We start from the raw sequence: 27,247 nt of genomic DNA, 5'->3' as shown, positions 1-27,247 counted from the left end.
AATTTAAACCCCATAAAATACTAAAAAATAGCACCAATCTGTGCTACATATTGCCAAGCTTTCCTCTCCTCTTTTCTACTAAACTTAGGTGAAAAATTCAAAAGAAACTGATTTCCCCCACGATTTTGGCAGCCTATGCAATCTAAAAGCTACTGCCTTTTGCAGCTTTGCTATTTGTTTTCTTCTGAACCATAATTACAATTAGGTATCAGCTCAAATTAATACTCCATCCTTTTACAAGCAGGCCAAAATCAACCGAAAGAGCTTTGAAACAAACTCCAGTCTTCTCTACTAACTCATGAAATTGTTCCCACTGCTTTTGCAGGATTTGTGATGAAAATATGTGCCTGAATTACAGGAGCAAACTAATGCTCTTTGGTTTTGTATCTCATCTTTCACAGAACCTTGTAAGAACTTTTCAGTTACTCACAATGCTCAAGCATCAGCGTAACATTTCCAGCAAAGGTTTAACAACTTCTTTCTCTGATTTCCCCTATGCCTGAATTTAACTTGGACCCCCTCACCTGAGACAGTGTAGCTTTTCTAATAATCTTGACAATCCTTTCAGTTCTACGAACCAACACTGATATCCCCAAACAAGGTATTCTAAACTGTCAGTAAGGAAATATTTAAAAATTTAACGATTAGGTAGTTTATACATTATCAGCAAGCACCATTCAGATGGCTTCAAGACTGCATAGTTACACTATGCAATTACATTTTTGCATGTCTACGTAAATATCCAAATATGACATCATATTTTATACCCAATGAATACTACAAAAAGTCAAGTGATGCATTAAGTTCAATTTCAAATTGTTTCTCTGCTGTTGGCAATGAAGGTAGTGATGAGAATGCATCCCTGTACCCTAAGCTACTTCACATCTACGTTCAGCATATGCATCTGTCTACTAAATGAAGTTTTCAATTGGTTTGATTTTGAGGAACAAGGGGGAGGGGAACAACCAAAAAACAAATCCCACAGTCTGTAAGGAAGCCCATTTTATTGTTAGTGATATAAATGACTTGAAAGGCAGCTCAAATCTCCTTTCTCTGAACAAAGTTCTGACATGAGGCCACATAATATTCAGGTCTAAGTGATCTGAAGTTCTCTGTTAGTTGGTATAATTAAACTGACACAAAGCACAGAAATCATTGCGTGATACAACATAAAGGCTAGCATAAGAATACTGATCTTCAATAAACCACTAAACTGATTTTACAGGAAACAAATATTTCATAAAGCATTTTACCCCAGCCTACTCTAAATATTATGGAGACAAGGAAAAAATAACACGTTAATCAAACAGATGTTAACAGATCTCAGTCAGACAAACTACATCAGCACATCAGTGTAGACTAAAATTTACTATTACTTTCAGTGTCTGAATTAATTTTTGTGCTGTGAAGTTAATAACACAAAAGGTCACATTTCTTCTCTGCACTTTTCTTGGCAAATAGTATACCTACATAATCTATGCATATTATGTTGTTACACAAAGACTAACATTCTAGGAATAATAGCTACCTAAAGCCCAACTGAGGTATTTTAAATATTGTTTCAGTCATTGTAGACCATAAGCCACGCAACCATCACAACAGCAACTCCGAACATTGGCAGCATAATGAGGTTCTTGTATTTTTGCCATGATGATTGTTCAATTTCTACTTCATCCTTTCTTCTCTTATTCTTTCTTCGACCTTTTAATCTGTTTTCAAAAGCTTCCAGTTCAGCCTAGATGAAGAAAACCAGAAGTAGTTGACATAAAATTCCCCAAAACCATTTTATAAAAATAACTGGCAGCCAATGGAAGCCAATGGCATCTCTTACATGAGATGATAGCACTAAGTATTTGCTTCCAAGAATTAAACCATTGTTTAGTTTCCTACTAAAAACCACCAAAAAGATTCCATTAGTTAAGTGTTATAATTTAACTTTCAAACACATACACAGATAGGGTACAACGCTAAAATAAAACTGGAATTAAGCAGCCTGAAAGAGAGTAAGACTGGGATAAGACTCCAATGAGGAGCCATGTAGTTGCTAGGAAAATTGGAAAAGGTTATGTAAAACAGCACTGACAGACTAAAACAGAAAATGTACAATGATAATTCAGGACTTTTGGGCAGAGAACACATGGGACAAGGAGCTAGGGAGCAGAGAGAACAGACAACTTGAAAGACAGAAGAGAGATGTGAGCAGCAGGGTGCAGCAAGCCACAAATGGCTGGGCAGAAGGTACAAGATGGAGCTGAAGCAGAGGAAATATGGACATCAGAGACAAAGCCTGGCCATGAGAGGAAATAAATCTATATGACTAGAACTACAGTGCTGCCAGACAGAGAGGAACAGGCTCATTAAATAAGGTAGGCACATTAAAGAAACAGTAAGACTTTGGGGAACTGGGCGGAAAAGTAGTCCAGTAAATGTAATCTTCCTTTAGAACCTGAGACTGCCTGTTGTCTGGTCTTGCTCCACTGACAGCAAATATTTGTCAGTTTCAGAAAACAGATCTAACTTCCCTTCTTGTGCCTCTTAGCAGAAGAGAAGGACTAATTTTGATGTTTATTCCTTTGTCACTAGTAAAGTCAGTATTAGCAAAGTTGGCATTTCTTGATGATATGGGAGAAAAGTCCAGACAAAGTCCCACAGCCTGCTATTTGAAACAGGATTAGTTTCAACTAGCTAATCCTCCTTTAGAAAAGCTAAGTATTCTAATGAAATAGTTTTTCAGAATCAAAAATCTGGAGGCAAGTGCAGAGTTCTTAAGGTTTTATAGATGATAGAGCAGTATTTCATTGTACATAGCCACTAAATAAAAATTCCATAGGGCTTCCATAGTTATTACACACTTGTGATCTCTAAGTTTTAAAATCAGAATACTTCATGAATTCAGTAATCTGAATTAAAATGTAGGCCTTGACCAATTATATAACGGGTACTGAACTCTCTTCCTAGTGATCTTTAGAAAAACCCTGCTAAAAAGAAATACGTCATAATAGCACAGAATGAAAAAAGGTTCATGGGCACAAGAATAGAAAGAGAAGCCATCACTATCCCTGAATAGCTACTTACAGATTTTATGTAACTGTCATGGTTCCTACAGTGTCACCTCAAATGGTTTCTGAACAATAAAGTAATGGCTGTGCCCAGTCTTCAAATGACCTTTATTTTTCAAGCTGAACAAACTCAAGCTTTTCATTTAGAGTAAGAACCTAACTTCTTTGTGTACGGACACACTAAAAGTAAAATGAAATGCATGTGTTTAAACTGTATACTCAGAACAGTTTGATGCCCATTCAAGTCTAGTTTAGTGTTGCTCAGGTACCAGATTTTGCTGCTTCATGTGTCATTCTCTATACTCTTCCTGCACTGGAAGACTAGCAGCCCCATGGGAAAATGTAGTTAAATGAGTGCAAATGACAGTGACAATAAAGACAAACGCATATCCTGAAATTGCAGGTCTTGTATTTTATGGGGGTGGGGAGTACACTTGACTTTTCTAACTTCTAGGAAGCCATTAAACCATTTTATTTTCTATTAAAAAAAGGAAGCAAAGTCTACCATACAACTCATTCAATTAGAATTCAGATTTGAGACCTCAACTTTTAAGTATTTAATCTCTCTTTTTTTCTTTTCCACTACCATCTTGAAAATTTGACCAAATCTTTTGTACTAGAGCAGGACAGAGAAAGAACTTGGTCCAAATTGTTAAGTAATCAAAAGCACTGATTTTTTTTCCATCTCTAGCAATTGTAAAAATCCTGGCCTCACATGGTGCCTCTGAATTAAAAGCAGAAGGAAAGTTTGGCTGCTAGAACCATAATGAGAATCCTATCCAGGATCTCCCTTCCACTAAGAAAAAAGTGACTCCATCTGTAAATTATATTAGCAAAAGCTGCTACCAAATATAGCAAATACCAAAATATAAATATACAGACTTATCAGAGACCTAACTAGTTCTTATACAAAGGATTTAATCAAGTATTAGTCTGACCAGGTCTCAAGAACCGCTGAATAGCAGATGAACTGTCTATACAAAAATATGCTAATGAGATCAAGAAGGTGGTACAAGGTGCAAACTTTTGTCAAAAGGGAGTATACTCAATAAATACATACTCTTAACGTGACTCAACACCCTATGATAGTGATGTCCTCCAGTTTGCATGACCAGATGTCAGATTATGACAGCAGATTGGACGGGAATAAATTTTAGATAAATTGCTGCAGTAGCTGAGGTTAGTACTTGTATCCAGTTCTAAAGCCTGCTGATTAGTAACTGGTGTCCTATTTTTCAGATTGGCTTTGCCCAATTTTTTTTACCATTCTTCCTATTGTTTGCTTTTGTGCTACATAACTGGCCACTCTTAGTTAACCTTTCAATAGGCTTGATTTTCAGCTATCCCTGAAGCTTCATCCATCACAAAACACACATGGCAGGAGGAGTTGCCATGTACAGACAAGGGTACCACTGGACTGTAACTGTGAGACTCCACTGAATGTTCAATTGGAAGGCAATGGTGGTGTGACTGCAGAGAGAAACAATCACTGCTGAATAAGCAAGACAAAAATAATGTTGTACACAATGCTGGTGGAATGGATCTGCTACTTTCAGAGACCTGCATTACTAAGACTTTACTAGAGTCACTATGAGTTAAGTGATTTTGAGACAGAAATAACTGGAAACCCTTCTGGAAATCATAAAAAACACAATCAGTGCAATATAAACACCAGCAACTTTAAATTTCTAGTTCTAGAATTGTAAGCATGAGAATGAGCATCATTGTTTCCCATGAGAAAATGTCCATTAGTACATTTCAGTGCTTAGCTTGCAGAACCATAGGTTACAGATTACCTCTGCCTGACAAAACGGTTCAGACATCTGTATGCAACCTACACTTCCTGACCTATGTCCCAGAACTAGAATTTCCAAGGTCAACTTGGAGAACAAGAATTAGATGAACTGTCTATGAGCTGTAGGAGGCAATATGTGATCAATATTGCAGCCAGTTGAGGCATGAATGTAACAATAAACATTACACCATGATCACAAAACAGTGCTTGGTCCACCTGGACAACAGGTACATGACTGCAGACTTTTCCTGCATGATGAGCAGGCACACTCTCCTTTGAAAAAAAAAAAAGCAAGCAAGCCTTACTAGAGCAACAGTTAGCAGACATAATGCTTTAAATAAAGTCTCTAGGCAATTAATCAAAGTATGCACAACAGAAGCTGTAACCCACAGAGAAACTGTCTATCCTAATGAAATAGGAAGAATGGTAACAGAGGAGTAAGCCTCCCACTGTCATTTTCAAGCAGGGAGTGAGCCAGTGTTCTGTGATGGGAACAGAGTGTGACATTGCAGGTGAAAACACAAGTACAACCTAATATGTAACTGTTGTGAGAACCAAGTGAAAGGTGAGTCAGAAAGCACACACTGGACTTGGAATATGATTTGGTGTCAAATGCTCAGGCACAGACATACATGCATGAGCTGGCCAGGAATGAGTGAAGGTTGTGGCCTGCAGATGACAGACCTGACCTCTCCATCGCCACCAACTAAGCTTACAGATACTGCCTGAAATACAATTAGTGTCTTTGGGCAGCTGGCACAGAAGCTTTCTGGATCACAATGTCAACAACATACACTCACCAACAACAGGAGTTAGAGTAAATACATGTTTTTTTTCCCCTCCTTAGAGACCCTGAGGCACAAAGATTCATTTAGGCTTGCTCAGTCTTTTGTGATGGGAGGGAGGAGAGAAGCGTCACCCAATATTTGAAACTCTGGAGCCTATTCAGCTATCCTGAGCAGCTTATGCACTATGAAGTGTTCAATTCAAGACTACTTAGTATTTTTAATATAAACTACATATATATGGTTACAGAAATGCAAGATTAAACTTGTTAATTATAATTTTGCATAAAATCATGAAAATTGTGTAGGACAAACACATGGGCTCTTGGCCATTGTAAATCACTCACAGCACACAAAGGAAGACAGCAGCTGACAGGAATGACCGTGCATACAACATTACAAACTATGCATCTGTAGTTACATGTAAATTGTATTATTTACTACCAAGAACAAGATGGGTGAGGAAGAAGAAACAATGATACCTGTTGTCTTCGCTTCTCTTCTTCAATAGCAGCTTTGGCTTCTGCCTCTTTTATCTGTCCAGACATACAAAGTTATAAGCAACTGTTGTACAAGGCAGCTAAACTTATTTTCTTACAGTCATAATTATTCTTATAGAATAACTTATAGAATAACTTATAGAATGTTTCTCAACCTAAGTCAGCAAAACCTCCATCAAGTGAGCACTTATTCAAATTACAGAATATTCTCAAAAAATGCTGCATCATCTCACATTTGGAAAACATGGAAAATTAATGGATGCTACAAGGTTATAATTTTTAACTTCAACTTAACAAACTCAACCAACAATATAAAACCTAAAAAGAATATTTTCTTCACTAAAAAAAACGAAAATTCCTAAAGACAGTTATTCTAAATTTTCAGCAACTTTATCAATCATAGATCCTGCTTTCAGTTTTGGTCCTGCAATAACAAAATAAAGTCTGAACATTTGCAAAAGTAAACAGGATGGAGTATCTTCCATCTAAAGAGACGCACAGCTAGGAGTCATCAGGTGACTAACAGGGAACAAAATCTGGAAGAGCATGAAGATGCCAAACATTTTTCAGACTACATAACAAAGGCTTAAAATGAAATTACCAGGGGGCCGATTCATAACAGAGAGGAGTTTCCTACTCCTACACAGTATTTGGCTAAATCTGGAAATTCAGTGCTATATCGACTAAAAAAAACAATTAGGCATGCTAACGGGATAAATCCAACAAAGACCATTAAACAGAACGATACCAGACTCAAACTCTAGAATTTACTAGTCAGTCCCCATGGTCAAAATCACCACAGTAATAGCAGTAACAGGAGCAGTATGCTGGAGAAGTATAATTGTCTGTGTTCCTGTATGCATTTCTCAGACCACTAACATTGCAGCCACTGAATCTCTACTTTAAAGAAGATGTAAAATCTGATTAATATCTTGAAATGAAAAATGGTCAATCCTAATAACTGGATTATTTGTGTACTAACAGTGACAGTAATTTAATAACTATGGTTTGGGCAGGTGGAATTTGTTCCAAATAATCTGCAATTCAAGAGCTCTCGACAAATAAGGAGAAAGCACACCAGCCCATGCTTTAGCACTCTGTAGTTCAGACAGGGTGCACAGAGGACAAAGTAAACACAACAGTCCTATTTGCAGGTTTTCAGACATTTTTTTTAAAATTGCTAAACCATATATCAAATAAAGCATCACTGTGAATTTCATTAATCTAGACACAATAACAGAGTCTCTCTATAGAAAAGCGTTCAAAAGACCTTTTGCAGACACACTCATCTCAAATCACTGTGGTGTGGAAAAAACTGCCCAGCTGGCCTGCTGGTGTTTCACTGCCATCTAATGGCAGAACTTCAGCTCCAGGAGAAAACGTAGACCCACAAACGTGGAGAAAACAATAGAACTTTTTACACTGGTGCAGTCATATTTGTGTAAATTACACGGATATAATTCACATAGGTAGAGAGAAGCTTAACCAGTGTAATCACAGCATGGAAAAACATTTCTAGATCTATTTCTTTAACACCATGTACAGTAAAAGGTGCATTCAATAGCTCAGAAGTGCATACTTGCTATCTGCTATACATGAAGAGCTTTATTAAGAGTTAAGAACCTTTTTTTTTTTTAATTGATGGTTGTTTTGCAACTATGTAAACTAAATTATCTGTGTAAACATCTGCAGTTTGAACAGGCTTTATTCAACCTTCACACATTAAACAGTAATTCACATAATAAACTACTTTTTTCAAGTGCATATAGAAGGATACAAATTCTGAAAATCTAAGCAGAAGCTGACAAAAGTAATTGAGTTTTTGGACTGCACATTTACTGCATCGAACACACCTGGTAAGATACATGCAAGTTATGCACCAGTGCCAATGCTTTTTGTTGGAAGTTTTTATAAAAGGCTTACAAGAGCAAGGTTGATACTCTGGACCTCTGGGTGACAGCATGCAGCAATTTCTTTACTTCATAAACTAGCAGAACTAGGGATAAGTCATGTTTAGAGACCTGGCAATAACAGCATGTGGTTTTAATATAGTATTTCACTGAGTTATTAATGCTATTTATAACACTGTAATTCTCCCCACTAAGCTAAATGCGAGTCTGAAAAAGTAGCTGCTAGTAAACAGCCCATCTACTTATGTTGTATTTTTTTGCTGCTATTGCCCTGAAAAATAATTGTGTTATTTTTTCCTACTCTTCTTGAAGAGTGAAGAAGAAATTACAGCTACAACAGATACATTACCTCAGATGCTTTCCGTTTAATTTCCTTGCACAATGCATCACATTCCAGTGAAACTTGGCCTTCTTGTATCTTGCTGCACTGTATTTCCTGGTAAGTATAATTTGAGTTGTTTACAATCATCTCCCTACATAAATTTCAGTTACAATATCCATTTTTAATTAAATTATTAGAAAACATTCTTATTAAGTAAAACATTGGATACAGAAAATAAAGCTAATGATTTAACATTATTTGAAGCTGTATTTATGTATTAAATTGCCCTTTTCTGTTTTCCTTCTTTCTGATAAACTAAGCTGAAAGCAAGAATAAATCAAGAAGTCCAGTTTAATTTCTCCACTCTTCTCTTTTCTCATTTGTTTGCCTTAGACAAAGTCAGATAACCTTCTGAACTGGAAGAAAGTATTATCTCACATACATTCTCTTCACTGGCTGAGATTACAGGGCAAGGTCTGGTCATGAAGAAAAAAATTAATTCCCCCTCACACTTCCTCCCTTCACTCTACCACTGAAGAAAAAAAAAAAAGAAAGAAAAAAAAAAAAAAAGGGGGGGCTTATCTGTAAGCAGAGACTTAAATTTTCGACACTTTCACCTCCAAGACTTGCTTGCAATGTCTTGTTGCACAAGATATTTCCTGGAGATGCCAAGAATTTTGGGGGAACTGCATACTGTTTGGAAGGCTCAGAGTGTAAGTGGATTCAGAAAAATAACTTAAGCACCTTTAATTAAGCACAAAAATTACTTCTATTCTTTTTCATTAAGTCATTATTATTTGTCAAGACTTTACATCAATTTCTGTTCTTCTCCTCATAGTGCTATATAGCTATAATAAACTTGTTACATTACTTTGTCCCTTATCTTTACTAGAAACTAAGGCTGATAATGCCTGTACTTTTTAGGTTTGCAGAGAACTGTAGCTGAAGACATTCATTAGGGATTCATAACATCTGTGCTTATTCCAACTTAGGTAATTGTAAACTTTCCCAATATCTTAAAAATATATTTTTTTTCTTCTCAAATCACTCCAGGGTCATCCATTCTCCCAGTGGAGCTACAAAAATTCCAGTGGCCTTAAAGATGAAGCTGTTGTAAGTCAGGCAGCAAACATTTTAGAACTAACAGGATTTTATATTCTCCAGTGAGCCTTTTGATATTTCAGCCCAGATCTTCAGCTGATGGCAAATGTTACAACTCTACTAGAATAACTGTACAATCCATCCCTACAAGTCTAGGAACATACAAAGAAAATAAATCATTCTCAAAATTGTAACATAGGAATTTACCTTTTTCAGTCTCTTACAGAGACATCGGAGTTTAACTTTCTGGCTGCAGTTCAGTGGGCAGCTACCTGAATGGCAAATCTCTTTACATCGGTGACCACAAGGCAACTATAAAAAACAAAAACCACAAACAAACCCCCCAGCCAATAAATGATAGGAAAATTACAAAGAGTCTGTCTACTGGTTTTATTTCAGACATAGCAGCTGAACAGAAAATTCATTCAGTTTCTTTCCTGAAAACTCAACTTTTCTGATTGAGAAAACTGTCTCCAATTGTGAAATAGTTGATTTTTTTTTTCCCTTTTGGCAAGAATTTGCTTGTTATTTACTGTATTTCAGTTCCTCTAGAACAATTTATCTTTTACTGGCTTGATTAGAAACCAATTTCTCCTTTCAAACATTTTAAGAATAGTCATCTCCACAGTAATTTATTCAGTGATTACCCTAGCTATCTGTATTTTGGGGGAATAAGAGTGGACAAAGTAAAATAAAAAAGAAACTCAAAACTGAAAATAAGTATACTGTAGCAACTTCTAGATCAGAGTCGACAACAAAAAGAGAGGAGAATCAGAACCGAAAATACCGCAAAATAAAATTTTGCATGCAAAATCTTCTGAACTATGTAGAAGTCAAATATAGGTCACCAATATTCTTATCATGTACAAAGTAATTTCACAAAATCCTACATTTCTGCATTTGGCAGATTATCCCATTTCTGATATCTGTGTGATAGAGACCTTTTTCACTGCCAGTGTAACTTCTAACACTTATAATGAAAATATTACCATTAAATTACTTTTTTTAAGAACCGAAGTACTAATTTAAATATGCTATTAGGATTGTATCAGTGCTCCCAGCATTTTACATATAAATTACAAGAAAGCAAACACATTTTTTCACTTCCTGTTAACTTGACTGAAAAAATATACCTAGGTAATTTTCAATTACATAGCCCAATACTGTTAAAAACTGAAGGTGGAATGAATCTCACATAAGACATCCACTTGACTTATTTACAGAGGTAGCTCTAAATCCCCAAACTATTTAAAGTGGCTTTGGACAGTGTTCTTTCTTGTAAGTGAAATTTCACCTCTTCATTGTCATCAAGGGATTAACACAACTTGGAAAATACTCTAAACCATACAATTTTAAGATTTGTTTTGAAAAACTGAAAATGTATACATAACATCCACAAGAATAAATCAAAATGAGTAATTATTAAAAAATTACTGAGTAAAAAGTAATTATAAAACCCGGGTGTATACACTTCTTGTTCATTAATAAGCTTGGATTCTCAGGAGTCCATTGAAAAATGATTTTAGCTACTATAAACAAAAGAAATACCTAAACAGAATGCAAAACTTTCCAAGTTAGAATTATGGAACAGACACATGTCACAAACTATTACTGCTCTGAAAGACACTTTGTGGTTTCAGCTCATTTTTTCAGTCACTGTTTCAGCACATTTCATACAGGACTAGAAGGAACCTCTAAGTCGTTGTGTTCAGTCTTAGCCTCCAGTGCTCCTAAAGATTGGCACCCTCTTAGGACCCTTCTAGGAATATAAGTCTTATTAAGAAAATCATTCTGCCCCCCTTCTACTGTTCTGCTCAGGAAGCTGTTCCATGAGTTCATTAAAGGATGCAAGTACTTTTTTTGAATTTCCTACATTTGTTCTAGCCAGTCTAAACCCCTCAGTTCTTATTGCTACACTAAAATATTTCTGAACTGTCCTTTCATGAAATACTGTTTATTCTCATAGTATTCTCTTCATGAATTTCTGAATTTCAACTATTTTAAATCAATGTTTATTGAATATGATAATCAGAACCACATGTAATATTGCAAATGAGAACTCAGCTAAAAGGACTTACATCGCAGTTGCACCTTATTCTTAATTGAATATCTTTCCCAATATATCTTCACCTCTCATTTGTGTTTCTCTCCAGATAATTATGCTGTGAAAATAAGAGTTTCTAGTGTTTCCTGGGAGCTTATTATTATCCTTGACATGCACAGTGTGACAGTTTTTTTCTGTATGTAATAACGTGCCCCGAGTCCATGTGTTCTGCAGATGCATTTCCTCAATTGTCATGTACTGACAATACTCCACAAACTTCCATTAGAGAATTCCAATGGTTTTGGTGCCAAGGTCATTACCGAAAACAATGCAAGGACTGCTGAAAGAGTGGTGAGGCACTGGAATGGGCTGCCCAGGGATGTGGTGGGGCTACCATCCCTGGTGTTCATTAAGAGTTTAGATGTGGTGCTTCATGATATGGTTTAGTCAGTGGTAGCTGGGTTATGGTTGGACTTCATGATCTTGAAGGTCTTTTCCAACCTTAATGATTCTCTGATCTATGATTCTATGAGTGGTGTCAATCCAGTCCTTGGAAAAATTTCCTTATCATGTCTTGCTCCAACTTTTCATTTAGTTTTATTGTTGTTTTGGAGTTGGGTTTTTTTGGTTGTGTGGGGTTTTTTCTTGTTTTGGTTTAGTTGTTGCTAGGTTTTTTGGAGGTGGAGGGCTAATAATGATAAAATACAATCAGTTGTTTCCTCTTCATCCTTGTATTAACCCCATTCTGTATCTGAACTAGATATTCACTTGGTGGCATTGACTAAACTGCTCTGCTGAAGCCTTATATAGTAAACTTAATCTATTTGCTTTATCTGCAGAAAAAAAGAATTATAAGTTGGTCATCTTACTAAAGAAGGAATCTAGGTTTGTTCAGGCACAACTGATTATCAGCAAAGCTATCTTGCATTTTGCTTCATTTTGAAAAGACGAGGGGAGAACCACAGCTGTGTATGTTTGAGGTCAGACTCCCAGCCAGGCCCACAGAGTCTAACAGCTGAGTCTGCTCATCAGTGACCACAATCTTTGCAAAACCAATTTTCTGGCTCCCTACCCAAGAGCCTCAAACCCAAGGACACAATAACACTATCTAGTCACATCTACATGTCATTCCATGCTGGCCAGATCAATCCATGGCCAGAACTGTTACCTCCAGCTTACTCTTCTATGCAGATGAGGCATATTTCTATTCATAGTGTCAAAGCCTAAAAAGTCATATAACTGACATGTCAGAGCTGTGAATTCAAGACAGTAGCCCTCATCTCAACCTCCAGGTGCTACTGCAATAAAATTGTGACATTGCACACCACTAGGGCAAAATTTGCAAACCATAGAAATATGTTTAATCCAATTCTGAAACACAAATTCACATTTAGTTCTCTGTATAGAGCCACTTTCCTCCCTTCCATGCAAAATCAACAATCAAAAAAAGAGAAGCAGTGAAATTAGTGGCAAAACAACATTTCCCAATTGCCTCAGAAAACAAAAGCAATCCTACTGATGCTTCTGATGGTTAAATAAAGTAGTGGGAAAGGGTTTGGGGTTTTGTTTTGCTTGTTTTCGAGTGCCCATGCTGAGCTACTTGCTGCTAAAATAGAAAGTGTACACCCCTTTAGAGCTGTTCCACCATTGAAGATCTCTTATCAAATACATTGTGTACTAAAGGCCAAAATGAAGAAGCTTTGTGTTTGACACAGCAAGGCATTTAAAAGAAAGGGATTTAATCCACAGCTCCGAAATGAAAGCAAAAAAAAAAAAAAAATCCTACAAGTGTTTTCCCTGTAGGTAATGCATTTAAATCTTAACATTATGGCTGATAATGATAAAACCCCTCAGCACTGAAGAAGACTTAATGTGTCTCCACCAGAAGTCAATAAACACAACCTGCTAATACACACCTGATAATAAAGAAAATAATCTGTTAATAAAGAAAACAGCATTTTTGATCAACAACCCCAAGGCTAAGCACACAAGATAAGTGTATTACTTCCAAAGGGGCAAACTCTTCAGTTAAAAGGGTGGCCCTGATTCCAGAGATGTTATAAAAATTTCCATTGCTTAAGCCAGACACTGAGGGAAATCTCTTTATGGACCAAGGCTGTGCATTTGACTTTGAAAACACAATTTTGCAACCCATGTACACTTTCACAGTGTGTTTACAGAATTTAATTAAGCATTTTGGAAATAAAATTTATTTTAAAAAAATATGCATACTCTCAAAATTTATAACATTGCCTGTACGACATTATCAGGTTAAAAGAAATATATCACATGCCATATTTCACATCAAGACTGCAGCAGAATGCACAGTAAAAGTACATTTATTTTGTCAAAAAATATTAATTACCCTTAGTAAAGTGTTAAACACAGGTCTACAAATACTGATACAAATACATAAATACCCAAACAATGAAACTGACTGTTAAAATTTCTATGCAAGAATTGTCCCAAAACATCTGCAAACATGATTACAAGAATTTAATCAACCCTGATTAAAAAAAAAAAATTCATTCAACAGGATATTTTGTTATTTCTACTAAAAACAAGAGAACTTTTTAATTATAGCTTCTCATCTGACAGCTGTGGCATTATCAAAGGTTTTGCTTCTTCTTAAAGCAGGAAGGAAACGTGAGCTGTCCTGCATAGTACTAGGTCATTTTTATAGTTTTATCCTTCCATAGCCAAAACAAAAGCATGAAACATTTAAAAAAACCTTTCAACAGCCTTATATTTTTTTCAAGGCACCAGATTTTCATGATCTCCAAATGTACCATGCTACCCATAATGCTAGTATACTGTCTACCACAATTTCCATTAACCAAAAAGAAAAACACCTCAAAAATAAGACTCAGTGAAATCCTGTATTCTATTGAGCTTAAGCTGCTGTGTGCTAAGCTCAGGGGAGTTACAGTGCACACTGATTTTCAGCAAGCAGCAACTTCACTGAGCTCTGCTACTGACCCAAGGTCAGCTTCTGGCAACAAGTAAGAAAATTCTCATAAAACACCAATTTGAAATTTACTTGAGGCTGTAAGTTTCCAATTTATTTTTGAGCAGACATATTTGATTAATAAACTTTAAATGTTCCAAGTTCAGTAGTCTGATCTATCCTATCTTTTGGCCAAGCTGTCTTTTAAATTATGATGAGGTCCCCTCAATAGGCTTGATCTGTATTTGCTGGGGAGGAACATCTAGAGGTGGTGGGGGCAAGGTGATCTCTGTTAAAACCACTCCTTCAAATTGTGTTTATCAATTATTCCATTAAAAGAGAACTACCAGTACAATTTGTAAGGTACAATCAATAGAACAGATAATTTTCCCCAAGTTGCAGACAAATACTGTATATCCTTAAGAGAGACAAAATATCCCTGGCACTGTTCAATATCCAGAGAAATTTGAACTAATTTTTTTTAGACAAAAAAATGGTAAAAACCCCCATACAATACACATGAAGTTATCAAAACAGGATCAGAGGAAAGTAGGATGAAACAAGAAGGTACTAATATTTTTATGTTTCATGAAAACCAGCAAGAGCTAGAGCTAGAATCACAGGAAGGGAAGAGCAGGCATCTTTACATTAACATGAGAACATGTTTTACACTAAAAGAATCTCTGGATAGCAGAAACTGCACAAAATCTTATTTTTCAAGGCATCTATAGGAATCAGAATTTTAGAGTTAAATAAAAGCTTTATAGAACTGAACTTTGTCGTCCTAAACTTTCTTTCACATCCAACTGAAATAAGTAAAAAAGACATAATCCATGGAACAGGGCAATTCTGGACTGCAATATAGAATCCAGGCCCACTACTAGATGGATTTTAAATCCCAGACTAAGTTTTGGGAATACGTCCAGAACCATCAAAACAGTTACATTAATCAAAGATGAGATATGGAAAAAAAGAGAAAAATATCTTTGAAGAGAAGCTGAAGTACAGGAACACATAGTTCATGTCAAGAGATAATAAGTACTCTTGAAAATAAAAAGAAGAAAATCTTGGAGCAAATAAAATCAAAGTAACAGAAAGAGAAACAGAAGGAAAAAATTTAAAAGTAAATGTAAATTGAAATGATATCCAAAAGTGTTCCCTAGCCAGGAAGAGGGCTTTCAGACATCCAGATGAGAAAATATTGACAGGCACATTCATCTATACAAAAACAGACATCAGAAAGGCAACTACAAGGGCAAAAATCAGAGGATACAAGTAGGCACACAGCACAGCCTTCCCTTGTTGATGTCAGTAATCCTGTCTGAAAAACAGAGAAACAGAGACTGCTGGGAAACAAGCAGGAATCCTGTGAATTTTTGCATTTACTCAAAACAAAAAAAAGTTTTCTAATAAAGACAAGGATTTAAATTTGATGCTTCTGGCTCTGGAAAACAAAATAAAAGAGAACTTTTGAACCTATGTTTATTAGGTTGAGGCAGAATTCACAAGAGGCACAAGAGATAATGTTAAAAAGACAGCAGTCCCAGACTAGAGGTAAACCAGAATAATAAAACCAGTGGAACTAGGGGAAGCAGAATGGCTCATATCAAATAATTTATGGGTACCTGCTAAATATTGTGTGAGACAAAGAGACTCAGATGCACAGTAAAAGGCCAAACCAGAAGAACAACATAAGAAATTCTTACAGGGTAAAATACTTTCTTTTGTAGAAGCATTTTCATTGTGGGGAAGGAGGATTTCTCAGAAATTCTGAGGAGTTTAGCAGGGGAAATGCTTTTCAAAATATTCCTGACTATTCTGGTTTTTTTACCTCATAAATGTTTTAACCCTGCAGTGGGGAATGGAGTGAAGAAAAAGCTGTCACTCACTGATGCCACGTAAAGAACAAAGATACAGTGATAAGTAATGCATGGATGTCTGAAAGCACACCAACAGCACATAACAGCAACACTAGCAGGGACAAGGAGTCATTTGGTCCATCCCTCATGTCTTACACCAGTACTATCCACAACTTGACAAACCCTGATACATGTTCAAGCTCCAACCTTCTCCAACCCTACTTCACAAGCTTTACTACTCACAACTAGTTAACATGAATCACCCTTACAGATGCCTATGCATTGGTTCATAGTCTAAGCATCATAGAATCATAGAATCATAGAATTGGCTGGGTTGGAAGGGACTTCAGAGATCATCAAGTCCAACCCTTGATCCACTACCGCTGCAGTTACCAGCCCATGGCACTGAGTGCCACATCCAGTCTCTTTTTAAATATCTCCAGGGATGGAGAATCCACCACTTCCCGGGGCAGCCCATTCCAATGCCTGATCACCCTCTCAGTAAAGAAATTCTTTCTAATATCCAACCTAAACCTCCCCCGGCACAACTTGAGACCGTGCCCTCTTGTCTTGCTGAGAGTTGCCTGGGAAAAGAGACCAACCCCCCCCTGGCTCCAACCTCCTTTCAGGGAGTTGTAGAGAGTGATGAGGTCTCCTCTGAGCCTCCTCTTCTCCAGGCTGAACACCCCCAGCTCCCTCAGCCTCTCCTCATAGGATCTGTGCTCGAGTCCCTTCACCAGCCTGGTTGCCCTCCTTTGGACCTGCTCCAGGACCTCAATATCCTTCCTAAACTGAGGGGCCCAAATAAAGGTACATATCATACAATAAAGGTATTATTCTCTTTTTTATAGCAATCTTTAGATATACACAGACCCAGCAGAAAGATTAACTGGATTGTCTTGTATTTCACACAACTCAACATATAATGCAGCAGGGCATTATTCACTTATCTCACTTAAGTTTAAAATCTTTTCCCCCCATCCAGGGTTGTTGCACAGATAGGGATTGCTGGACCTGCACTTAGATGAGAACAATTGCAAGCACAATGCTCAGTGTTTTTCCCAATCAAGCAGCATCCCATTATTATGGAGATATAAATTGAAGACCAGTTTTAAATCAAATTAGAGGACATACTCTTCCACATTCAACCTCATCTGCATGCTTAAACATTCAAGCCATTAAAGCCTTGGAGACAATTCTCTGATCCTTCAATATAACCTTTCAATTTGACAGCAAGTCAAACTGTCCTCTGAGTACAGTTCACAATCCACCTTTGCATCTATCATTTAGCCTAAATGAACTTTTTACGGAGCTCCTCTAGTTTGCTTGGCCTATGAAACTGTATCAAAGACCTTACAAAAAAAGTAAAATCCACAAAATTCCAAACATCCATCTAAACAAGTATTTCTTGTTTAATATGGCTTACCTCTTTTGGACACTGATTTTTGCAGGAAATAAGCAGCTCTTTTTCCTTTAAGTCAGCACGTGTCAGTTTTCTGTGAAAGAAAAGATGTATTTGTGATAGATTTCACATCAAAACAACATTAGTTGATACAATTGGGGGTATAACTCAAGTATATCTCACTGTAAAGAAAAGTGGGCTAATTCATCCATGTACTGTGGGACCAAAACAAACTGCACTATTTAACCAATGAACCCACATAAATTTTGAGGATTTGAGGCACTTTAGAAAGAAAATGCACAAAGAACAACATAGATGTATGGGAAGAATGTTTTCAGAGCAATACAGAGAGGATATGCCTAAGTCCACAAGTCCCATCTTATGTTTATTAGAGCCTAGCTTGCCCTCTATCCATATACACACAAATGATTAAAAAGGAGTATAAATAATTACAAAGTTTTCCAATTAAAACAACTAGTTTGAAAGACAGTATTTGTAAAGACCTTTTACACTAGTTACATTAATTCTAGGTCTCTTTATAAAATTTTTCTTTGCACCACATACAGATCAAGCATTATGTAGATATTTGCATTACTATAATTATTACTGTATAATAAAAACATTATAAAAAACAGTTCTGTTCATGAGACTTCATGCTTTTATAAAAATTTTTGCACTAATACCAAATAAAACCCTGGTAAATTTAAAATAGACACACCCCCTCATAATATTACAAATTATAACCTTCAAGAGAAACTAAAACCCAGCCCCAGGCTTTTCAAATGGTTTCCAGCTAGCAGCATTCAAATGAAAAGTTGGATTCAGTTCTGACTTACAAGCATTCAATATACAGCATTGATAGCTTGCAGTGACATTTTATTTTGAGCATCTGGAGGCATGAGGGACAGTCCCCAGGATGACAGGGCAAAACACAGCGATGAGGACAACCAGACGGCCGTGACTTGCTACACTCCTCTTCACACTGAGAACATTCTGGACCTGCCTAACAAAATACAGAAAAAAAAATAAATAAAGTGCCAACCATTTGTTTGTTAGATGCCATTAACAAGTTTTTATAGAGACAAAAGAGCTGGGATGGTTCTGCTAAGCAAATTCAGCTATTCAGTAAGATATCCTCCAAGCAAAAATAATTATTAAAATATGCTCTTAAAAGAAAATCAGAAATGCCAGTGTTTGTTGGCCAAAGAGACAGAGTTGTACATTGCTTCCTGAGCATAAAAGTACCTCATAATTTTGGTACTTTGAAAAATCACCATTAAGCCTGTTAATTGTCTATGGAAAACTGTTAGACAAAGTCTCCCAAAGTCACTGTAATACTTTAACAATATCATACTGCCCTGCAATACAAGGGTGGAGAGGTTTGATTGATTTTAAGAAGCAAAATTTAAGTAATTCTATCTCCATATGTGTATGAGAGTTTGCATAATTTTCCAAAAAGTCTTAGCTTATATATATGATGGGAGCTGCTATGGCATTGCTTCCACTCTATACTGCACAGTCTCCAAAAGTTCTGGTGTCATTTTCACTCCAGGTGATAGAACCAACATCAGCACAACATGATGAACATCAACACAGTAAATTACACTCCAGTTCTATTCATATCATTATTTTAACAACTCATCCAGAAGCAGTCTGCATTCAAATACACACAGATAGAAAGACATGATTTATCAACTAAACCTACACAGCATGGTATTTCAGGCCCACCATCACGTTCTGTTTCACAGAAATCTCCCAAAGTAAAGCCAAGTTATCCAAGAACGAAGCTACACAACATTTTCCCAAAACCAAGAATCCCATGCCAACATTTCACTTTATGCTATTCAAAATAAGGGCATGAGACTTTAGGTTTTTTATGGTTTCTCCCTATTTTCTTCCAGATCTCTTTTCCTCTCCTTCTGCAGCTGAATAATTTTTGCTGAAGTTTAAAAAGAAACCTTTCTACAATGATCATTTACAAACCCTAACCCCCAAAAATTCACATGTAAAAAAGACAAAAGCAACTGAAGGCATTTAGAAATCTGTGATATAAAATTTAACAGTAGGTAGAAGTAAACAGCTGGACTTTCTGCAGTATTTTCTAACAAAAAATGCAGAACAAATGTATTGTCTCATTAAAAATGGAGCCGAAATAATCCAGACCATTCAGATTTTAATGGGTTTAACTCAGAGTAGGCAGACAGATACTTAGAACTGAAGATGCTTAAACAACTGCTGTATTTACTGACGTCAGTACTGCTGCAGGTTACAGTTCCACAAGTTGCACTAATAGCTCAGACTCCTCAGACAAAATTTCCATAATCATTAATAGATTAATAGAGTAAATGCAATATATAATTATTAGATGACAACATCACTTCTAGGATTGGAATCCAGGGAAATCATCCTACTTAAGTTACAAGATGACACTAATGTTTTGTACCCAACTGAATGCTTGCTCAGTTTTCTAAATGCCCAGAGAGATCATGTTTCAACTTTTCCTGAAATGCTTCAGAAAGCATTTTTCCCCCAAATCGTGACTCTCTCAAACCTCAAGCTATGTGCCTTTGACTGCCCAAAATTAGAATTTTCAGCTTTGTATTTACTTTCTTGCTTCATATTATCTTCTGCAACTAACAGCTACAGCTTCTTAATCAGATAAATGACAATTTCTAGTTGACACTGATAAACATGAATATATCACCCCAGAGCTTTAAGAGGTCTTCAGCTATTCTGGAACATTTCCAGTGCTCTCTCTCTTGAAGATTTTCTAGCCTCCTTGACCCATTTATAGCTCTTCTCAGTAAACAGCTTCCCAGGCAGACTGCAAGTGCATTTTTATATAGTTATTATCAGTAGTTCACTTGATATTGACATTTATAAAAACTGACTTTAGAGACTTGTCTAGAGCGTTAATAAAGTTTTAACAAAAACAAAGCAATGCACCTTAACATAAAACAAAGTGTAGCATCTATAAGTGTAAAATCTATACTAGTCTTAATTTTGGAGTCTAGAGAAGTATAGATTAGCTAAATGTCACAGCATCAATGAGAAGTGAACATACACAAGTCTCCCCACAGAATCCTCTGCCTTCGAGCTGCAAATTCTTTATTTTCCAGTTAAAACTGAAGACAGTGTATAAAATACACAAAACACAAAAGCAAAAAGAAAAGCAACCTACCTTCTTTCCATCTGCACTGCTGTTCAATTTAGTAACATGATGACATTCTTTCATACAGGTGTGATTCTGACAATCAAGCAGCCGTCCACAAAATCTTTTACATGAGTAAGGTTTTGCAGAGTGACATGGTAGTGGACTAATCTAAAAGTTAAAAAAAATACATGTTTATAAATACAGATAGCATATATAAATACACATTGCACACGTGCTGTGTATGATATGTGTACACACAGAGGAACAGCATCATTACAGAGAAGTTTTGGTTTTTAGCATCCTTCTTAAAAAATGAAAACCAGTGTAATGTATTTGATCTTTCTGGGGTTTTATTAATAGACCTTAGGTTCCCAGCCCAACATAACCAGATATTTGTTTTACACTTGCTGTACCAGGAAAAAAAGCCCATTTAATTACTTAAATAAGCTGTCTCACTTTTGCAACATAGTTTCTTTTTCTCTTTTTTCCTCAGTCTATTACATTCTCAAATCTTTTAGTGCAATTTATTTCTGTTTTTTCCCGAATTACACTCATGTCTTTCATGAAAGGTTTCTAAACTGCTTTATAGTTACTGAAGGAGAGAGTTGCAGTTTGCTTTCACAAGGGTAACTGTGTTATGGTCATGATAAACCAAAAACATTTTAAAATTCTACAAACATAAAGCAACATCCAAGTCAGAAATCCTAAAAATCTAATACTGACTACATCAAATATAACTCCCAGGAGTGAGATGGGAAAGAAAAGGCTCTATGACAGGACTAGGATTAAGTGTCTTATGATACATTTCTGCTTTCTAATTTTGGCATTAACATTCCAGTTAACAGAGCTTTGTAGTACTGTCCAGAGCATTTATTTAGAAGCTTTTAATCTTCATTGGTACCAGAGTGTAAACTACTAACATGGTTAACTAGGTTACCTTCCTAAAGTTGAATAGCTTAAGTCTCAGCATATCACAAGTTACAGAAGAAACTCACTGTTCTGTCTTTCCAACCATTATATAATAGTCACATGAAAAAAATTAGCTTCTGTAATGCTGTCAAAAGAATTGATTTTTTTCTTAATATTATGATCATTTCACAGAGAAAAACAAACTATTTGTGATGTTATTACACAATAGGCTAATGTGACATAACTCACCTTGACTAGACCAAGGGTGTGTTTTGTGTCACTGCTTAAGCCAATTGAATGAACAGCTTTGCACTGCATCCCTTCCTTTTCTCTTCAGAACCTGCAATCCTAACTGCACACTCCTACCACTGCAGGAGTCCTACCACACATTTGTCTTAAAAAAAAAACAATGCAACTTATCAAAACTGAAGAAAATTAATTAACAGAAAATAGTCTTTTGCTAGGTTTGCAAGTTGATTTGCCATACAACCAGGTAGGCACTGGAAATTAAATGAGGGAAGAGAGGATGGTCTCTCACGGGGCACAGCAAAGGATGCTCTCCTTTCAGCACTGTCCATGTTGATTTCACTCAATCCTAAAGCAAAAATATACAGACCAGGACTTGAATCCACTTGTCTATTGAAATGTTTTCCAGGCTTCACCCCAAAGACTGTGCTCCACATCAAGCCATTGCAAAATGCAATTCATCTACAAGACTTCTGAACTCATCTTCTCATTCTGACCCACAGAGGCTGTCAACAGCAGGAGTCTGCATGGCAGGCTGAACATCAAGTACAGAATACAGAGTAAAACCTTGAGGCTATCATGTCCAACTATTCTACCATCCCCATGTCAGAGATGAAGCTCATTATACTAGCTAAAGCATTAATACAACCAAAGCAAGTAGTCTGAATGCCTGGTTCATACTCCCCTTGAACATCCTGCAATTCAGTCTCTGATGTCTTATGTTTCTATTGACCAAATGAGCAAAAGCTAGCAATAGACCTATTAAAAAGAGGGTCTGAAGCAGACAATAGTGCCATATCCAATAAACACACACAGATTACCAAAGCTTTTATTGTTCCTAATATTCTGTCTCTTCTCATTCTCCTCCAGCTCCCTCCTCCTCCTCTTTCCTCAGAGTTACAATTTCCTTTCAGTTGCAGTTTCCTATGTAAGTAGTCAAAGAATGCTAGTCAGTAAAAGAACACACACTAAACATTAAAATCTGCCACTGGCCACTTCTATACTTTTCCTTGCTGACCCATTTCCACACTTTTTTTTATGACTTCTGGTTCTGTTGTGGCACTACTGGTTCTGCTGTGGCTCGGGCAGTTACAGCAGGCCAGGGCAGTAAAAGAGGATTAGTTCTATGGCAGCCCAGTTCAATATCCTGATGAGACTTCTTTTAACAGAGTTAAGTCTTCCATCAGATAAGGACACAGGCACTAGCTCATGAAAAAGAATTAGAAGAAGCAGGGGCAGAAGTGGAGCATCCCTTTTGAGAGCATCCCCCAAATACACCAAATGAAATGCAATGTTGAATGAAGCCAGGGGCAGGGAAACACAAGCCAGTAGACAACAGTAGCAGCTTTCATACAGCCAACTGCAGAGAACATCCCAGCCCTCTGGCTGCATCCAGCACAGCTTCAGCTTGTCCCCTGACTTTCATAAGTCTTCAGTCCAATAAAAGAGAGCCTTCTGGAATAAATTAACATTGTAATCCAAAGCCAAATGAATTTATATTAATGTAAACCTACATTCTATTTTCAAATTTTGTTTCTCTCTCGACAAGTCAGTCTGTTGTGAATATTGGTAATAGATCCAAAGTACTTCCTATAGCTGGCATGCATTTCCAAAATGGATAAATGGAGTTTAGTACTCTTGCTACAAAGACAAACATTGAAGAAGCCACAAAGAACAAGATGAAGAACAAAAAACACACATGAGAACCAGAAGTATTTTATGAAAGCTGATTGGAAAAAAAAATTAAATAAGGGGGTATCATTTTCAGACCATTGGGATTGTCTTCCAAAGAATAAGAAAACAAAGGCAAATAAAAAAAGGACAAGGCAACATCCAGAAGCTTTCCAGCACATCCCCCAAATGTATAAAAGCAACTAACAGATACATGAATTGGAGTACTGAAATAAAAATCATATACAATAGGACAAGGAAATCTTGGAAATATTTATAGGTTAATTTAAATAATAAAGATGAATCTCAAAGTTTTACTTAAAATATCCAGAGGCAGAAAAATGGTCTTCCTCCTACAAATGCACAACTAAAAAATATAACACCTTAAAATAATAAAACATAGCATTAAGTTCACCCCCTCAAAGAAAAAAAACAAAGAGTTCATAAATACATCTAAATTCTTTCTCTTGTTATTAACATTAAATGAGTTTGAGTTGAGATTACTTGATAAGCTCTAATGTTGCTGTACACTGGACAGATGACATTACGTTTGGTTTTTTTAGAGATGTCAGAACATCATAAAAATGTAAAATGCACATAGAATATACTTTAAGCACCATCTAACACACATACATTAAAAGATCATTCTTTTCCTTGACTGCTATCAAAGTTCCAAAGATTAGAACACTTCATTCCACTCCATAAACTGCTAAATAACAAGAAAGAAGCACTGCACTCTGCTGGCTGAGGAAATGAAGCTTTAATCTAGAACATCATATATCACCAACAAATCCAAATTGTATAATGCATATATATGTGTGCGTGTATATATATATATATATATATATATTTTAAAATATGTCTAATAATATATAGAATTGTTGTGTGTGGGGGGTTTTATTTAATTTACATAAGTAAAGCTAAGGAAAAATCCTACGGGCTCTATACCTATTTTCTATACTAGCCCACAGAAAAAACAAGACTCAAAGCCAGTGACTGATTCTGCTAAAACTAGTATGTGACAGCGGAGAAATTTACTTTTTTTTTTTTATTAGTCTGAAATAAGTAGTTATAAAAATGTAGTAATTGAAGCAAATTTCATTAATGAGAAGAGCCATACTGTCCTATGGAGAGGGACAAAACTTCCCAGCCATATGTATCTGAATAGTACTAAAACCATTAAGATAATCTGCAGCAATTTACATAGTCAATTAACCACAGCTGATATTTTATTAAAACATAAAGTCATTCAAGTTAGGATGAGATTGGCTATGTCCTATCACGAAACACGTCACTCAGTAAAACACCAGCTAATACACCTGCATGTTTTACAATGGAAAGCAAAAACAAAACACAGCTGTTTCAACAACAAATAAATAAGCACAGTTCTTCTCAGCCATTTTCACAGCACATTTTTCTTTGACAAGCTGCAAAATAGCAAAATAGCTCTATGGGAACTGTACTCACAGCTTGGTAGGATTAATAAGCATGCTGCACAAGCAGATTGTGGATATATAAACTTCACTAACAACATTCAGAGATGTTGCCACCACATAATCAAGCCACCATCGTAAAAAAGATTATTAAAGGTCAAATAATAAAAAAAAGGGAGTGGGGGGCATCATAAAATATTTTTAACGTTTTTTTTTCTAGAATTTTTCACTAGCTTAAAATTAAACTAGGTTTGTTGCAGTATTGTTATGTGCACTTCATTAGTGGATTTCTACCAGATTTACAAGCAAAGCTACAACCACAACATTTTTTTGAAAGATTAGCTTAATAATCTCCTTTTAAAACTGAGAAAAATTATCTCATCTTAAATTTCATTACCTTTAGAAAGGAGTGTGGATAATGATGATAGTTATTTAGTTCCAAGCATCAATTAGATTTTCTTCTTATGTAAGCCAAATTAGACAATGACTACATCCAAAACTGCAGAAGGATGCCCACCAAGGTGACAAGCTATATGTAACACTAAAGAAGTTTCCACTATAATGTATGATTTCCTCCATGCATAATTATATCCAGGTCATATAAGAACTTTCCTGTATGGCACTATGTTCCTTATCCTTTTAAAATAAATACAGCAGTTTCTAAGAGAACTGAGAAAAGTGTGTAAGAGGGAGTGATTAACAATAGAATGAGGGGAAAAAAAAACCAAAACAAACCAACAACCTAAATCCATAAGTATATAATGTAAATACTCCCCCCTCAAAATTAAATGCCTTTAAAATAACTACAGTAATACACAAATAGCTTTGTAAATCATGAGTTTAAACTTCTGTCTAAACAGTTTAGTTATACAATCTTCAAAAAGGAAGTAGAATACCTTCTGGTATGTCAGCTCTTGTAATAAGATTTTAAATACAAAAAGGCCATATAATGTTTCTCTTTTATAATCTTTTTTTGCAGAATGAAAATGTGAGATATACTTCATATTCCACCTTAAAAACAGTTTCCAAAACTCACCTCGTGCTGCCCAAGACACTCCCTGTTAAAGAGAGAAAAGTCACAGATTTAGAAAATAATTATTTCTTCAATATGGGACTTAAAATAGTGACAGTGCTTCTCACACACGAAAATAACGCAATCCATTTCTTAAAAGTGCAAAGTAAGAGAAAAGCATCAATCAATGCAGATCAATGCCTTCTCTTTTTTAACAGTTGTTTGCACTGCTGTATTTTATGATGGCAATTGCAAAATCAGTGTTTTATGTGCTGGTTATAGTTGTATATGAAATCAATTGGGATTATTTTAGAAAATTTATTTCAAAAACTACCTGAAATGCTATCTTCTCCTTTGGTTATACTAATATAGCACTTCATATTTTTTAGTTTTTTCAAAGAACTGTCTAGTCTACTCTTACTTTTTACAATTCGATCACTTTTTAGAATGGTCTGCCTTCCAGGGAAAAGGAAAACTACACTGATCAGAATTGTGAAGGTACTAAACCCTGACTCATTCAAACACTGATCTCTTAAAATATAAAGAAATCTTTTGCTCTATTTGTTTTGAAAAGCATCTTTTTACATTTGATTTCTTATCTGTCATCTCCTTCCCAAGTATCAATTTGATTTGCTCTACAGAAACCACGTAAGGGAGAGTAATGAAAGCATCATTAATATTCAAGCTAAAATATCTGTAAATCAGTTCCTAAACATTTCTAGAATAGTGTTCAATAAAAAAGTATCCATCATAAAAATCTCTAAAACAAAGAAACTACCAAGATGGTCTTTAGGACAGCTGGGTATTAACAATAGCACTCAGTCTTTCACCTAGTGTAATAAGAAGCAGATGTAGCTCAGAAACCTGTTTCTTCACACTGCACAGCTCAGTTACCTTACATCCAAGATGATCTTTCTATAACCAGTTAAACAAGATGATCTTTCTATAACCAGTTAAACTGACTCCTAGGACCTCTGCATTCCATTGTAGCAGGCTCCTATTCCACTGGCAAGGGACACTGCTTAACCAGCCTGATTGCCTTCTGCCATGCAACTACTGAATCTGCAGATGAGTTCCTTCACAGCAAACCTACATTCA

General features: G+C 36.0%; 1 protein-coding gene across 1 annotated transcript in view; it reads right to left on the bottom strand.

Annotated features, from left to right (window-relative positions):
• Positions 1–987: 987 nt before the first annotated feature.
• Positions 988–27,247, bottom strand: part of NFXL1 (nuclear transcription factor, X-box binding like 1) — a 46,132-nt gene continuing 19,872 nt past the window's right edge. Inside the window, exons 15-22 of the mRNA XM_071743612.1 lie at positions 26,174–26,195; positions 20,906–21,046; positions 18,561–18,727; positions 17,749–17,818; positions 9,680–9,784; positions 8,399–8,485; positions 6,122–6,175; positions 988–1,735 (exon numbers count right to left, since the gene is read on the bottom strand). Coding sequence (XP_071599713.1) covers positions 1,562–1,735; positions 6,122–6,175; positions 8,399–8,485; positions 9,680–9,784; positions 17,749–17,818; positions 18,561–18,727; positions 20,906–21,046; positions 26,174–26,195 — 820 coding nt within the window. The 3' untranslated portion in view covers positions 988–1,561. The remainder of the gene's footprint in view (positions 1,736–6,121; positions 6,176–8,398; positions 8,486–9,679; positions 9,785–17,748; positions 17,819–18,560; positions 18,728–20,905; positions 21,047–26,173; positions 26,196–27,247) is intronic.

This window comes from Heliangelus exortis, chromosome 4 (assembly GCF_036169615.1).
Source record: "Heliangelus exortis chromosome 4, bHelExo1.hap1, whole genome shotgun sequence".
Lineage (NCBI taxonomy): Eukaryota > Metazoa > Chordata > Aves > Apodiformes > Trochilidae > Heliangelus > Heliangelus exortis.
The sequence above is the reverse complement of the archived record's forward strand: the minus strand, read 5'-3'. Positions and strand labels throughout refer to the sequence as shown.